We start from the raw sequence: 16079 nt of genomic DNA, 5'->3' as shown, positions 1-16079 counted from the left end.
GAAACAGGCGACGGCCAACTGTCGTCGCGCCGCTCCCGCTCCCTTTGTGCCACCTCAACCCCCCCACCAACTCATTGTGGACCCTCTTGGCTCAACTCAATATGGCCGAAACGTCTCACATGTCTCCCGAGCAACTTGAAGCGCATCGGGCAATGATACGAGGTCTCCAACAAACATTGTGGATAGGGTTGGAGAACTAGTCTTCCACGGGGGTATTTTTTAGCCTTCAATTATGTAATTTTTAATTTGTAGGATTTTAATTATGTGTTTTTTATTTTTTAGGATTTTAATTATGTAATTTTTATTTATTAGGATTTAATTATGTAATTTTTATTTTTTAGGATTTTAAGTTTGTAATTGAAGTATTTAAATTAAATAATGGAATGGTGAGACCCTTGAGCATGTCCTTGCGAAAGAGCATGGAATTACAATTAATATTTCAGATTTAATAGCTTTCTCAACATTCACTTTTTTAATATTTTAATTCTTATTGTATTTTAAATAATGAATATTTAGCTCAAAAATATGTTATTCTTAATTTTTTTTTTCTCTCGGTCAATTACTGGTTTTTTATGCAAAATCTGAAACTGTTAAATGTAGTTATCAACATACTTTTGAGATAAATATTTTATTTCATGAATGATACTATAGGACTCGATTTAGAATGTTTTTCAGTAAATTAAAGTGTAAAAACAAGAATTGATATATTGTGAAAAGAGAGAAAGAAAAGGATGAAAAATATTAAAATAAGGGAATGAGAAAGGAGGCTGCGTTTTGTTCGTTAACTCTTGCGTATTAAGCACAGCATTCTGTGCTGTGATTTAAATCACAGTAGGGGATCCACCCGCATCCCAGATGAGCTGCACTCCAATTTGTCGCATTTTCCTTACTAATTCTTGTTGCATTGCTCATCAGCCGTTGAGAGACTTGGCAGATCTGTATTTAAGGACGAGCAACTGCCAGACGATCTGTTGATTCTAGCTTGTGAAGAAGATGCGTTCCTTTTCTTGAGAAAGGTTGGTAATTCCTCCCATGCTCCATAACTGCAACCTTAGAACCAAACAAGCAAGTTTCTTATGAGATGATCATTGCAGGTGGCACTGTCTACAGCTCGGAGCTGCTGTTGAATGACTAGAATATGAAACGTGTGTCCCAATTCATTTCAGTCAAGATTGATAGCCCGTATAGTTTCTCCACGTTATACGTTTTTGTTCTTCATTGGCAGGCATGACCTCTTTGCTGATCATGTCAAGAGGACTAGATCAACAATGTGGCTGAAGACAGACAAGTTTCTTCACGTTAAGAAATAATTTTGCTTTTATTAAGGTGTAGGGTAGGCTTGTTGCTGGCAATAAATAGGAGTAGGAGATGATTCAGTTTCTGAATTAATCTTTATTTTTGAATACTTTAAGCTTTAGAGAAAGTGTAGAAAATTGAATTATATTTTCCCAAAATTAGTGTCTTGCTTTCTTTCTCTCTCATACATATGAGAGACTTTGAGTCAAATGAGACGTTAAATCAAATTGTTAGAACTTCAGCACTAGCATGTGGATTTTCACCATGAAAATTCTCCTAAAAGAAAAGAAAATCTCCACAGAATTACAAAAAGTCCCATCTCACCAATTCACATCTCTCATACTTCTACAAGCAGCTTTTCATAGTCAAGCTCAAGCGTGTGCAATGACAGTTAACAATGCAATATGTATTCGAAATCGAAATACAGCCCTCTACGCTCAGCACATTCTCTGTACGCTAGAGCCTGCATGAAAATCAACAATGTCCGATTTTGTCAGAGCACACAAATGAGCATACAGATAGAATTTCATAAAAATTGATCTTCTCCAATTTAATGTTTACCACTATCTGCACAAACTCATAGAATTCAGTTGATAACACTAGCCAGTAAGCTGTGACATGAGGCTGGGGCTCTGCATGAAATATGTAGGGTAAAAGGGGTTTTCCTAAAAATACATTAGGTACCTATTTTTTCCGAAACCAGGAAGAAACACCAGTATCTATTGACTAGTATGAGTTTTTCTTCTCAGAAGACCTTTCTTTAAGCTAATAACATTGAGAAAAAGAAACTGGTAGTTGCATGCAAGACATTACCATGGCTAGTAAACTATTAACCGGTTTGAGAGTACTGTGGATAAGAATAGCCACCAGCGGGTGCAGAAGCAGCAGAAGTTCCAGGTGGATTCACATTGTACATTTGAGTAGCATTAGGTGGTGGCGCACCACTAGAGCTCGGGGGTTGGCCTCCTCCAGGAACTGGTGATGGGGCACTCGTACTTGGTGGAGGTGGAAGCCCACTAGATTGTGGAGGCAACGAAGGAGCAGGCTGAGGCTGCATTGGGACCATTGGAGAATTTCCATAACCTAATAAAAATCACTGCATTAAATTGAATGCATCCAGATTTGTTTATTACACGTCCTATTCATCAAATTATCCAAAATTCCCATTTTTATTCCCCCGTGATACTGCAAGGCAAGGCAAGGCAAGGCAGAGAGATATTATTATTTCATGATCTAGAATAGCCACCATGCTTCTGTTGACAATCTTGCCAAAAACATACTACCAGAATTTCCCCCAGATCATGATCTTGCACGGAAAAATAATAATAATTGACAACGAAACAATGAGATTAATAGTGTGAGTATTTGCTTTACCAGGAGCACCAGGAACTGGTATAGGCAGCATTGGAGGCCTCATACCAGGAACCATCTGAGGAGGTCCCGGAAACATAGGAGGCGGCATGACAGGTAGGCGCGGCCTTGCTCCGGGAAAAGCAGCAAGATGTTGGTTATAAGCTGCGCCAATCTGTTGATATACTACTGTCTGCCCAAGATGCTCCTTGATCTTCTGATCAATCAAAATCTGAGTTTGTTGTTCCTCAAACTTTTGGTAGTAGGATCTTATGTTTGCCTGGACATCCCGCAAATGTTAATTGCCAGCCAATGTTACTAATGGCATATGCTTATGGCGGTCAACCAAAAACCCGCCACAAGGTTGTGGCGGTCGATAAATAAATAAATATATTATTCAAGAACAACAATTAAAATAGTCATAAACAATTGCATAATATGTCTAATAAGTGAAGTCTTAGCACAATAATTAAAGTGTGAAGTCATACATCGATACATATTATGTCTAAATTCAAATCCTCAATCCTCATCAACCTCAACATAGTCATCCTCAACAAGTCCACATTAAAGTCATACTGTTACAGAAATTTTGGTTTACTGCATTATATTCTTTTACTGGATCATAGTATTGTTTTGTTTCAATCTGCATCATACTGTTTTACTACATCATATTCTTTTTAGTTTGAAATAACTGTTACAGAAATTTTGTATACTGAGTTCGACTTTGAAGTTGCAGAAACTATTTACTAACAAATGTAATTTACAACAGAATAGCGAATAGCATACATAATTACTGAGTTACTGAGCGGTAGGGATAGGGTTTGGGAGCGAGACATGGATGAGGTTTCAGGTTTTATCGTTTTGGAGACTAAACACTCTATTCAAATTGGTACCAGGGGTCTGGTTACTTGGGTAAACAGGGTTGGTTGCAGGTTAATGGACTGAAAATGACAAAACGACCACCATAACCACCATGGCGCCACAGGCAGCCCATGGTGTCCAGCATCCAAATCTTCCACAAATCGGCTTGGCGATGGCGTTTTTACAAAATACCACCACAGATAAATGTCATGACGATGCCACAGAAGATATTTAATAACACTAATGCCAGCACAATTGAAGATAAAGTAAATAATTCAACACTCTACTACATCATCAAGAGGTGTACCTTATGTTTGTAGCCAGAATTATGCTGCTTTCTGACAGAAGGCTATAAAACAGACACAAAAAGGAAGCCTAGTCATTATCAGAAAAAGAGCACCACACAGAACCAGCTAGACCAAGCATTCAAAATTATTAGAAGAAATTCAACATCAAGCCAATGAAGAACTTGCAGAACTATCATTAGATTGTCTGCAATTCCAGAAACATGTATAACTAATTAGATTCAAGTCGAAGAAGAGATCGATTTTGCAATGCAGTTGATCAACACATTGATTATTTAGAAAACACATACCGGGCTGAAAAGCAGACGTGAAAAGGAAACCTAGTCATTATAAAAGAAAAAGCATCACACAGAACCAGCTAGTCCAAGCATTCAAAAATTATTAGAAGAAATTCAACATCAAGCCAATGAAGAACTTGCATAACTATCATCAGATTATCTGCAATTCCAGAAACATGTATAACCATTTAGATTCGAGTTAGAATATCTATCATGATCGATTTTGCAATGCAGTTGATCCACACATTGATGATTTAGAAAATGCACTCCGGAGCTAAAAATCTGATACTGATATTGTCGAATCCTTTCTTCAATCGCCAAATTATAATTGATATATCATTAATTGAGCTAACATCAAAGCAGAACACGCAGAAAAACATAAGATTTCAGAATATACTTACAGAATCATGAGTCAAGTAAGTGTCACAATAATCACAGTAGTACCTACAACAAAAACAAGAAAGATTATTCAGCACCCGATAAACAATACTCCGAATAATCTACATAGTGAATCACGTAGAAGAAGACTAATACCGCGGCATTAGTGAGAGAATTTCTGATATATCTGAAAAAAATTAAAATCGGTGAACGAAATAAAATCCAATTGTTAATCCAGTGGATTTGGGGGGAAATTATAGGGTTCATAGTAAAGCTTTGACAAACTGACGGGTCGGGCTCAACCCGCGTCACGGGTTCGGATAATCAAACCCATTTTATGGAGAAACGTTATTGGGCCCATTAAAAATCTTCGTCTTAATAACGTCAGAAATTTATCAGCTTTTTTATTGCCACCGGTATTTTATAATAGAGATATTGGTCTCTGGTGTCATGAAATTTATTTAAAAAGTTTTTTATCACGAACTTTAAACTTGATAATAATATGATGAATTTTATCCGAGTTTGTTATTTTTTACTGGTGAAAAAATTATGGCAATTAATATTATGATACAGATTTTTTTTTCTAATTTCTCGAAACTTTGAGAGCTTAAGTTCTTCAATCTTTGAAGTTAGTTTCTATTGAAGATACCATCCAAAATTGTTCTTTAATCTATTAATATAGCCGAAATTTTTTCGTTTTGTGAAAAATAACAAGCTCGGATCAGTTTATGATATTATTTGCTATATTAAAATTTCGTGGGAAAAATCCAACTTTTTGAAAGTTATATTATATTAGAGGCAATATCCCTTTAGAGCATCCGCAATGGTCGGCTAGCGACCGGCTAGCCGATTCGTCGCGCTAGCCGATCGGCTAGCCGAACCATTGCAATCGGCGAGGACGAAATCGGCGGCGGATCGGCGTGGGCGGCCGATCGCCGATCGCTTCGTCGTTGGCCGAAGCGCTGGCCGATCGGCTAGCCGCCATTGTGGCGGCCCGATCGGCTAGCGCTATTTTTTAATTTTTTTTTAAATTCTTTTTTTAATTCTTTTTTTTAATTTTTTTTAATTCTTTTTTTTTATTTTTGAAAAACTATATAAACGCGATTTTCTCTATCTCTAAATTTCTGTACAAGAGCAACATCTAGCTATGGACAACAACAACTAGCCCAATACAAAATTAAGACCTAAAACAAAAACATATCATACCGTCGGCTAGCGGCAAACTATAACGGATTCAAGGCATACTAACATTTTTTTATGTATTTTTTTAATAAATTAGTGAGGAGTAGAGTGGGGCGGTGGCTCGTGTGTGGAAGCCCGGATTTTTTTTTATTATGCAATTTTTTTTATTTTTAGTTAATGTACTTTTTTAAAAAAATAAAATTAATGAATTTTCCCGTATATGTCTCGTAAATTTAATTCGGTAATTTAATCGTGATTTTAATTCCGTAAATGTAGTATATTTTGAATTATTTTTATTACGGCTGGCCTAAATCGATTTGGCGGTGGATTTTTTAGTGTTGCTGACGTGGCAGGGGAGAGAATGGCTAGCCTATTGCTGGCCTATTGCTGGCCTATGTACCATTGCGGATGCTCTTATAACAGAATATACTCATTTTCACATTTACTCTCTTTTACTCCCTCTGTCTCATAGTAGATGTCACACTTGAGAGATGACACGGGATTTTAAGAGATGTTATTTTGTGTGTTAAGTAGTGAGAGAAAATATATTTTTATAATTGATGTGAGAGAGAACTTTTTTCAAAAGAGGAAATGTGACATTTTTTTTGGAACAAACTAAAAAGAAAAGTGTGACATCTATTATGGAACGGAGGGAGTATTAGTTTTAAAATAAAATGTGAGTGAAGTGAGTTAGTGGAATGTGGGTTTTATTTACCATTTATGGTAAAAATGAAGTATGGCTCTTATTGTTGGACGGACCAAAATGACAAAGTGTGACGCTTATTGTTTGACGGAGGGAGTAGTTTTTAAATGGTGATAATAAAATTGAGTTGTGAGTTAAAATGGGGCTCGAATGAGGCTACACACAAGTTTTCACCTATTATCATTCTTCATTCTCATGTTGAAATGATCAATTGTCTTTAATAAATTCACATCGTGCCAAACAGAGTTTTATTTCAGAAAAGGTAAAAAAAAAAAAAAGGAAGAAAGATGAAAGGTAACTTGACAAACTCAAGCAAATAAATGATATTGGCTAACTTATTCTACCAATTAACATGTTACATGCTCCATTCGAGCCGATTTAGATTAATCGTAACAATCATGCATCAACTTCTTCTCTACCAACACATTCAATGTGCTTATGGAGAAATTAATATTACTGGATGAACTCAACCCTACTTACTGAACTATTCCAACTATGCTAGTGACTATGAATGAAGATTCAACTACTTGAGATGCGAGAATAACAAGTTAGTAATATCTAATCTTCTAACTAACATGCTAACTAGACATGCAAGTTAAAGCACGAGATCCACTAAATACGAAGTATAGTAGCAAAACAAGATATTACCACAACAAATTAACTACGCACAGAGTGCAGCAAGAGTTGCTTAACAAAGTTAGGACTTAAACATAGCATCCTAAACGCTAATATATATAAATTGTTTAAGGAACACCACGGTGTGATACAAAATGTGATGGGTGGAACGATGGTTAAACCTTGATGGATTATTTTACTCCTAGTAGGGCTGGGGAAATAAAGCTGGAACAAGTTCCGGGTGAAATCGCTGGAACGATGGTGCTGGTAAGAGAATGGCCAACCCCCTCACTGTCTATACGGCTTCTTTTATAATTTCGGCTTGGCTTTCTTAGGGGAATTTTTCAAGATATAACATGACATATTTGCCTCCTTTGGATCCCAAGGGCAGGAGTCTATCTCAACTGCAGCACTCGGGTAGCCAGCAGACACTTTGCCAACTTTTTCGTCCAATTCATCCTTCATTCCTATGTTCTTCTTTCTTGCCCTTTCTGAATCTGTTCGCCCTGCTAAGCAACAAAAATGCATCTTTTACTTTGCAATATTGAGCAATAACTAACCAAAACGGAAGCAATAGAATCGGTCTATCAAGATACTACTACTAGAAACATTAAAAAACAGTAGGATAATATTAATGTGGAAATAAACTTCTGTGTTGTTAACTAGTCACAAATTATATCATTCAAGCATTAGGAATTTCTTGTCCAGAAAAGCGGGAACAGATGAAGAAAATGGAGTTGGATAACACTTGTGAGTTGTGACAATTTCCTTCAAATTCAGAATATATTTTTACCATCAAATTCTGATGTTAATTTCGTGGAACAGAAATATTGTATTCTTGCAATTGAATTTATTTTTTGAACACAATGAGCATATGATCTGACTTGGTTTGTGGCTTACTAATTTTTTTTTAAATTTAGGACAAATATTAAAATGATGACATCAGGAAATAAATAAGTCAATAACTAACAATAAAACAAACATCAATGCAAAAAAAAAAAAATCAGAAAATTAATAGTAACATATCAAATAATAAGCATAAAAAATCAATCATACTTAACAAATAATTGCTGCATCAACCATTTTCAGTTCAGATTGCAGAAATGAAAATTTCCAGATATTTTCTATAAATCCTGTGTATAGTAGCATAATACAAACACATGAATAATTTGCTACACAAGTCTTACTGTTAGGGAAAACTGATCAAATTTCTTGATCTTCACCTCTTACACCTTGAACTTTTACTAATATCAGATACATATAAATGTATTCATTCTTTCAACGGCTTCTGGTGTCTGTGAATTGCATACCAAGTCAGATTCAACCTCTTTTATGAAAAAGAGTGCAATCTAGAGCAGGTAGATGTCGAAAGGACCTTAAAACTGGGAAGTCCCTTTCGTTATGAGTCAAACAACGAATCCAAAAGGTTGGAAGGATTTTCATTGCTCCCACTCTCAGAAAAGAAGCCATTTGCAGCGCTTTCCTTCTTCAGTTTCCGTTCCTCTGCTATGGATTCTGCTGTTTCTGCACAGAATTTCCTTCCTGTCAAAGCAGGTTTATCGGCAACAATAAACTTGTTCCCTTCACGAGTTCTTTCAGAGAATCCTGCCCAAACTGGAAAAAAAATTCTTGAAGGTCAGTACATGTATGGTGTAGGACATTGAAGATATAGTACTCCCTCCGTCCCATTGAAGATGACCCACTTTCCTTTATTCCCCTTCTCTTACTTTACTCTCTTCAATTCACACACAAAATAAAGTTACATAACTTCCCACCCCGCCAAAGGAAGGGGTGGTCATCTTCCTTGGGACAGAGGGAGTACCAAAAAACAACGTCTAGATAAACTTTTATAGGGAAGTAAGCTTGAACCTATTATAATTTGAGAAGGCCAACACATATGGATTATCGAGTAATATATTTTCCAATGAGATAAACACTTTTACCCCACATATATAATGATCCATGGATATGCATTCAATTGCAAGTGTTTACCATTGTATGAGCTGATAAAAAGTCCTATGTGGAAGCATAAAACATCGACTGAGATATAATCGACGGGACTAATAAGTATACCTGCAAAATGTTGTAGGACAATGGAAGCAGCTACAGTTACATTTAGAGAAGCAGTGCCACCACCATATTGTGGAATGTAAACGAAGAAGTCGCACATCTCACACTCCTTTGGAGAAAGCCCTGTTCCCTACAGAATACCCGCATTTGGCATCGTGTTATATAATATAATTCAACCTCAACAAAAAGAAAAAACTGAATGAAAGCAAGGGCAAGTTCTTATGAGCAAAATCTGAAATGATAATGTTGTGTGTACTAAACATACTACAACCAGTTTAAACGAAGCTCTACGTGCAGTTAGGCACTGATTTTAGGGTTAAGAATTGAGATTTCTTGTAAGAAGTGGAATAGCATCCAACCTCGTTGCCCACGAGAAAAGCAGTGCTCTTCCTGAAAGGATGGGCGTTAACTGGCACGGCGTTATCTGTGATCTCCACTCCACATATGTCACAGTCCCTCTCCTGATCAAATCACAACAAATCCATATCAGAAGCAGTAATTGAACTTCTCATTGCACAATTCACTAAAGAAAGATCAAAATATGAAGATTGCATCATATCAACAAAGATGAAAATATGAAGATTGCATCATATCAACAAAGATCAATGGAATCAACTTGTTTTCTCCCAATGAAGTGTAGATCATATCAAATGCACATCTTCATCACACAAAGACACAGACAGTTTCAATATGTGAATCCAAATCGAATCAAATTTGTGAAATCTTAGCTATTGAGAAGCGAATTAAGCTTCATTTACATCCACAATTGAATCAAATACGTGAAAATGATTGGAACACAGTATATAGAGATGCGACCTTGAGATAGGTACGGGCAAGAGAGAGGGTGTGAAAATGTCGGAAACGCATGTGCGAGGTGGAGCCGTGGCTGCCGAAGGCGTTGAAGTCGCGGCGGCCGACCAAAATCATCTCCGCCACCCCGAAAGCGGTAGCGCTGCGGGCGAGCGTCCCGACGTTGTGCCGCTTCGCTATATTGTGAACAACCACGTAGCTCTCGTATACCTCACTCTTCTTCTCACCCTCCTTCTCCATGTGGATTCGTACCACCGGCGATTTGGCGGCAGCGGCGCGGTGGATGTTAAGGGTTTTAGGGGAGTGACTCGACTCACCACATGCGACGTCGTTTGCTAGTTTCAATTATAAATGCCCAATGACCCAAAAATAAAGATTGCGTGACTGCGTCAGTCTATTTTTATTCAAGTATACTATATTGATATAATATTAAGAAACTTTTAAAAAGTTGAGTGTTTTTTTTAAAGAATTTTAAAATTAGCAAATAATACCACAAATTTTATCCCGAGTTTGATTTTTGGCAAATAATATCATGATACGGATTTTTTTCATAATTTCTCGACAACAACTTCGAGAATTTCAAGATTTTTAATTGTTGAAAATAGTTTTTCTTGAAGCACATCCTCTGAATTTGTTCTTCAATCTATTGATATAGCTGGAATTTTTTTCACTGGTGTGAAATAACATACCAGGATAAAGTTCGTGATATTATTTGTCAATTTCAAAGTTTATATAAAAAACTCAACTTTTTGAAAGTTCCATGATATTAAATGTCAATATCCCTTTCATTTAACGATTTTTTCGCATTGTGCAAGTATTCGCATTGTTTAAGTATTCAATTCATAATAGATATTTCAGTCCACTGACTCAATGTCACTCCTATTTTATTATAGAATAAATTATAAAAAGGTTATCTGAAACAATATAGAATGCATATACGAGGTATTTGTGAAAATAAATTACATTCAAGGTACTTAAATATTTTGTGAAAATAAATTACATTCAAGGTACTTAAATAAAATTTTACTCCCTTCTATCCCGGTTTATTATTTTTGGGTGTCCCACTTTAGGTGTCCCTCCATCGAAAAATTTTGTTTCTCTCTTTTTTAATTAATTTATAAGTTATGGAGTATCTCTCATTTCTCACACTCATCCAATTTAGTTATGATTTCTCTCTTTTCTTTATTTTTTCACTATTTCCTTTCTTATTCATCTCTCTTAAAATCATTAGTTATACTTCACAAATAATTTATATTTTAATATGAATTAAAATAATATACAGAAAAAAAATTATATTTTAATATGAATTAAAAAAAATATACAGCAAAAAATAATTTAAATATATACTAGTTCAATTAAAAATAATAATTTTAATAAATAATAATATTATACAATTATCATTTATGAGTAAAAACAAATGAAAGATGAAAAATAAAAAATATAAGTCTTTCAATATAATTTAATAATATCTAATTGATAATAATATATTGACGATAACAATCTTGAATTTTGATAGAAAACATATACAAATAATTGAATTTATATTATCGATAATATAAATATATGTGACGTATAACTAATAATATTAAGTGAGTGAAATTAGTTAAATAAGAAAAAAAATGATAGACATGATAATTGAAATCATAAATAACTTTTGTTCAACCCAAGGTTGTAGAAGATAAAGAAATTGGATCATCATGATCCAAAGATGAAAAAGGAGAAAAAAGAAGATACAACTTTTATTAATCTTCGAATGAATGAGAGATACAATATATATACATCTCATGGCTAAAACCAACTGATCAACTAAACTCTTAACAACTCGAGCTCACTCCTGCCATGTCAGCTCCATCACTTCACACCTCTAACGTCCTGATCACCTCATGATTCTATAGACTTCAACAAAAAAAATTAATGCTATAAAATATTACAATCAATATTTATTTGAATTCATAGACTCTTTAGGCTACTCCATCAACTTAATAACAAACTAATCGTTTCATCGTTTGTGTTTAAGAATTACTGAAAATGAAGAAAATGTTAAAAGACACACCAAATGACCAAATCAACTAATTAAAACATTGAAATATATTATCCACCGAGTATAATCTTTTTATTCATTTATTTTTTAGCAAAAATTCACTTGTCTAGGAATCTATGTTAGCACGATGATATGCTGTGTTCGCTTATGATTATTTGATATATATGAAATTACAAAGTATCTTATTTACAAAAGCTTTCACTTTTTATGGAAAAGGTATCTTCTGAAATATGGAAACTACCCTAAATTTTTGACCTCCTATAATATAACTATGCACACACATATATATTCCTATAATATAACAACATATTTGATATAATAACCTTTGGACGCCTAAAAAAGTATTCATATATATTGTGCCATTAGTTTGATCAGTGAGAGTGCTTTCTTTTTCTCATTATATACTCTAGTACACATATATGTGAAAAATGAGAAATAAAAAGTATTCAGTATCATAATTTAAACTTTGTTGCTTTCATCTTTTACTGTACGTGAATTATATAGTTTAGTTCTTGTTTTATTTTATCTTCCACGTCATTAATTACATGAATTGCTATATGTTATATTAAAATATAAAGCAGTTCCATCAAATTTATGAGCCTTAATTTATGTAATTATGTAATTCATGTAATTATGTAAGATATAATAATTTCCAAGATCCAATGTCCTATAAATAATACTATTCACAATGAATTGCCTTATATTTTAATATGGAGTATATAATTCAAGTAATTAATACTTGCATGCATTTTTACACTGATTATATTTTTTTTGTTTATGTAGATTATATATTAAGAAATTTATCTATATTATAGTAGTATATATATTAAGAAAAAAGAAAAGCAATTCCATCATATTTTGAATGGGGAGCACAAATGATTAATTGTTAATATTCACGATATAAATATGCATAATATTCTATGTGTATACGTGATTGCCAAATATTTGATATAGTTTCTAGCTATAATGCTTCTTTTTTTGGGAAAATTAAATTGGTGTGGGAACTTGTCAAAAATGTATTGAAAAAAATGCATAAACGCTTGAAGAAGAACTGATATGATAAGTAATAGTTCTAAGCTAATCTCTCAAAATACTACTAGGACACTACCTACTTCTTAGGTAGGCATTTCAATACATTGACTGCTCCGTCCATATTCTGAACGGCGTTTTCACAGACAACATTAGCTGCTTCCTTCTTGTGTTTTAGCACTACGTCATCTAACGTAATTTCAGTGCAAGGCTCCGTTTTACTGCACTCCAAGTTTACTCCAACTTCTGTCGCCGATGTTCCATGTATGTTTTTATATGTCACGCCGCTAATCTTCACACCCGACGACTGCAGTGAAAGGTTATGAGGGTTAGGAGATGCTGAAATTATAGAAGGAAACAAACAAAACTACCAAATAAGTATGATATTGGTACATATGATCTTTTTATACTACAATAAATATAATATTATTAATTAATATGTACATTCCTATTCGATTAAGCTTCTACACCACAAATTTTTTTCCACTGTATCTATTGTTTACCTAGTTGAAATCGTTCGAAATCATCTAGCCTTTACTAATTGTCATAGGTTGCAAGAAATTAGGTACAGAAAGGAAGAAATTTTTTTAATATGTAAATAATTATTCAACGTATAAGAAAATAGGCTTGACAAAGCCCTAATCAACAAAATATATATACCTGATCGGGACAATCTTGATCGTTGGGGCAGTAATTCTGGTCAATGACAATAGGGTTTTTAGCATTAACCATGGTGAGATCTTCATAATAAATATTTTTGACAAATCCATTGCTAGGTCTTGCCCACGTCTTTATTCTCACACCATTTTGTGTTCCACTAAAAACACATGATTTCACCGTCACATTTTCCACCCCTGCTTCATTCAATTCCCAACCTAGACTTCCAATGCTGCATAAAACAAAATTTGATGTTTCACGATTTTCATAAAATATTAACAACTTGAAAAATGAATTATAGCAATGGTAGTACCTTATGCCGTGGCCCGGGCCACAGACAACATTTTGGACAAACACGTTGGAGGTTCCGGGACTCATAGAGATGCAGTCGTCGCCGGTGGCAATGCGTGAGTTGGTGACGCTAACCAACGACGACCGTGCAATGTGAATTCCGTCGGTGTTGGGGCTTTCATCAAGCGCAGAGATTTTGATGTTTTGGAGTTTTGCGTCGTTGCATCCATCGAAAATGATGTGGAACTTTTGGCTGTTAATGGAGGTTAATCCGTTGATGCTTATTTTGTTCGAATTGAGAAACGCCATCGACTAGTCATGAAAGAAAATCATATAGAAGGTATATATAAGTCGAAAGAACACATAATAGTGACGAACGGGTATGGCCTATGTTTTCTAAATTTTATTCCAAAAAATAATATGGTAGGTCTATATTTTTCAGCAAAATATCGTTTTAAATATTTATATAGTTAATAGATACTTTTACAATAATCTATATAAAATTAGCATAAATTTGAAAACTATATAACTCTTTTTTAATATAAGAGTAACTTGGTAGGGTTTCAAGCCTCTCAAGCACTTCATGTAGTAAAGTACATGAAGGCCAAATAGACATGGGAAGACACAAGAAAGAAGATTAGGATAAACTCTGTTTTTGAAGTTAAATTCAAAATTATATTTAAAAATTTTAGATTTTGTTCGAAAATTTATTTTTAGTAGCGTCCAAAATTTATTCAGAAATATGTTAAAAAGATTGGTAGGGCTATGATTGGAAAATATGGTTTTTGCAAAATAATTTACATAAAATATGAAAAACTGAATAAAGTTTTTTGAAAAAAAATATGCTTGGTAAGGTTTAAGCTTCTTGAGAATTTCCATATGTGTTCGCCAACACAACAATGAGAACGCATAATAAAAGAAGACTAGTAAGAAAATGATAAATCAGTGTTACCGTTGCTCCTTCTGGACACTTCTTGCCGGAATCCTTGCAGGCCCACAAATTGGCGCCAAGACCATCTAGGGTTCCACCGCGGATAGAAACTCCGGTGACCTTTTTGAAGGTCAACCAGTGGTTACTATTAGCAATGACATTGTAATCGAATGGGGCAGAAAGAGTCCCATCAATCTGTATGGTTATGGCATTATTTTTGCACTCATTGCCTTTGAAATACGCATTTCCCAAAATGTACCTTCCCCGCGGCACAGATATGGTGGCCGGAGACGAAATGTCACAGGCAGCGCCCCAGGCTGCTTCAAAGGCCTTGGCGCAATCAGATTTTCCGTCGGCTTTTGCACCGTAGGAAAGCACATTGTAGGTAGGGTTTGCTGCTAGAATTGATGTTGAAAAGTAGTGTAACAATGTGAGAATGAGAATTAGGAACATTCTTGAAATGGCCATTTTTTTATTTTGGTGTATTGTGTTTTTCGTTTGTGATTTGAATTGATTCAGTAGCTGCTATTTATAGGATTTGGAGTTCTAAGAAAATGTTATAAATTCATTTCATTATAGTTTTAAAAAGTTATAAATAAGTTAAAATTGTACCTTGATTCTACACCATATAAACGAAGTATATAGTGATAACTTTAGAAGTAAGGGAAACCAAATCAATTCTAATAGTGCAATGATATTATATCGTAATTACTCCATTTCATGAAAGAGTCAACTTTCGATGTTATACAGCAAAGACTATATTTGCCAAAATATTGCGTCCGAAATTAATTACTAACAAACACTTTAATTTTCGTTTAGTTATCAAGTTTACTAGGATATTGTTAGTTAAGAAAATTATATATTTCATTCCTAAAGAATAGAGAATACATACGTCAAAAAAGTTTGACATTTCCTTTTTAAATGTACTCGATTAATTACTATTTTCAAGGTCGGTGTAAAATGGGAAATGATATCTACAAATTTACGACGGATGGAGAGTCTTGGAGTATATTTAAAGTGGAAAATCATACATTTCATTCCTAAAGAATAAGTAAGGGAATATATATGTCAAAAAAAGTTTGACATTTCCTTTTTAAATGTACTTGGTTAATTACTATTTTCAAGGTCGGTGTAAAATGGGGAATGATACTTCAAATTTACGACGGATGGAGAGTCTTGGAGTAAATTTAAAATACTAAATCCAAATTCAAGCCAGATTCTTATTTCAATGGAGTTAATATATACCTTACCAAAAAATCAAATATATACGATTTTATAAATT

At 34.2% G+C, this 16079-nt stretch overlaps 3 protein-coding genes across 11 annotated transcripts; all 3 read right to left on the bottom strand.

Annotated features, from left to right (window-relative positions):
* Nucleotides 1-720: 720 nt before the first annotated feature.
* Nucleotides 721-4780, bottom strand: LOC125202589 (U1 small nuclear ribonucleoprotein C-like). Of its 2 annotated transcripts, XR_007173127.1 has the most exons (7): nucleotides 4625-4780; nucleotides 4492-4534; nucleotides 3815-3856; nucleotides 2671-2926; nucleotides 2110-2379; nucleotides 1858-1928; nucleotides 721-1759 (listed from the first exon to the last, which is right to left on the bottom strand). XR_007173127.1 is itself a non-coding variant. In XM_048101022.1 (6 exons), exons 1-5 carry the CDS (start codon nucleotides 4630-4632, stop codon nucleotides 2126-2128), a joined length of 603 nt encoding a protein of 200 aa, XP_047956979.1. In that variant the 5' UTR covers nucleotides 4633-4779; the 3' UTR covers nucleotides 721-1759; nucleotides 2110-2125. The 2 variants fall into 2 exon arrangements, 1 of the variants encoding a protein (XP_047956979.1); XM_048101022.1 differs by lacking the exon at nucleotides 1858-1928 and having other exon boundaries at nucleotides 4625-4779.
* Nucleotides 4781-6979: 2199 nt separating this feature from the next.
* On the bottom strand, nucleotides 6980-10209 carry LOC125191276 (putative TrmH family tRNA/rRNA methyltransferase). Of its 8 annotated transcripts, none has more exons than XR_007171189.1 (6): nucleotides 9855-10209; nucleotides 9398-9499; nucleotides 9042-9168; nucleotides 8344-8582; nucleotides 8156-8263; nucleotides 6980-7477 (listed from the first exon to the last, which is right to left on the bottom strand). XR_007171189.1 is itself a non-coding variant. In XM_048089071.1 (5 exons), exons 1-4 carry the CDS (start codon nucleotides 10086-10088, stop codon nucleotides 8368-8370), a joined length of 678 nt encoding a protein of 225 aa, XP_047945028.1. In that variant the 5' UTR covers nucleotides 10089-10209; the 3' UTR covers nucleotides 6980-7477; nucleotides 8344-8367. The 8 variants fall into 8 exon arrangements, 4 of the variants coding, with proteins under 4 accessions (XP_047945028.1, XP_047944959.1, XP_047944930.1 ...); XR_007171187.1 differs by having other exon boundaries at nucleotides 6980-7474; XR_007171094.1 differs by having other exon boundaries at nucleotides 8156-8582; nucleotides 9855-10208.
* A 2788-nt stretch (nucleotides 10210-12997) lies between these two features.
* Nucleotides 12998-15265, bottom strand: LOC125186557 (polygalacturonase-like). The gene is made up of 4 exons (XM_048082940.1): nucleotides 14819-15265; nucleotides 13889-14178; nucleotides 13579-13807; nucleotides 12998-13225 (listed from the first exon to the last, which is right to left on the bottom strand). Exons 1-4 carry the CDS (start codon nucleotides 15263-15265, stop codon nucleotides 12998-13000), a joined length of 1194 nt encoding a protein of 397 aa, XP_047938897.1.
* Between the last annotated feature and the right edge of the window lie 814 nt (nucleotides 15266-16079).

Source organism: Salvia hispanica, chromosome 1 (genome assembly GCF_023119035.1).
Source record: "Salvia hispanica cultivar TCC Black 2014 chromosome 1, UniMelb_Shisp_WGS_1.0, whole genome shotgun sequence".
In the NCBI taxonomy this organism is placed as follows: Eukaryota; Viridiplantae; Streptophyta; class Magnoliopsida; order Lamiales; family Lamiaceae; genus Salvia; species Salvia hispanica.
The sequence above is the reverse complement of the archived record's forward strand: the minus strand, read 5'-3'. Positions and strand labels throughout refer to the sequence as shown.

Coding starts and splice junctions, on each gene's coding strand:
- LOC125202589 (XM_048101022.1), bottom strand. Junction 3,857..4,491: donor CTTACTTGACTCATGATTCT/GTAAGTATATTC, acceptor TCTGTTTTATAG/CCTTCTGTCAGAAAGCAGCA. Junction 2,927..3,814: donor ATTCTGGCTACAAACATAAG/GTACACCTCTTG, acceptor CGGGATGTCCAG/GCAAACATAAGATCCTACTA.
- LOC125191276 (XM_048089071.1), bottom strand. CDS start 10,088: ATGGAGAAGGAGGGTGAGAAGAAGAGTGAGGTATACGAGAGCTACGTG. Junction 9,500..9,854: donor TTGCCCGTACCTATCTCAAG/GTCGCATCTCTA, acceptor TGATTTGATCAG/GAGAGGGACTGTGACATATG. Junction 9,169..9,397: donor CTTTTCTCGTGGGCAACGAG/GTTGGATGCTAT, acceptor GGTATTCTGTAG/GGAACAGGGCTTTCTCCAAA.
- LOC125186557 (XM_048082940.1), bottom strand. CDS start 15,265: ATGGCCATTTCAAGAATGTTCCTAATTCTCATTCTCACATTGTTACAC. Junction 13,808..13,888: donor GGCCCGGGCCACGGCATAAG/GTACTACCATTG, acceptor TGTTTTATGCAG/CATTGGAAGTCTAGGTTGGG. Junction 13,226..13,578: donor ATCAAGATTGTCCCGATCAG/GTATATATATTT, acceptor CTTTCACTGCAG/TCGTCGGGTGTGAAGATTAG.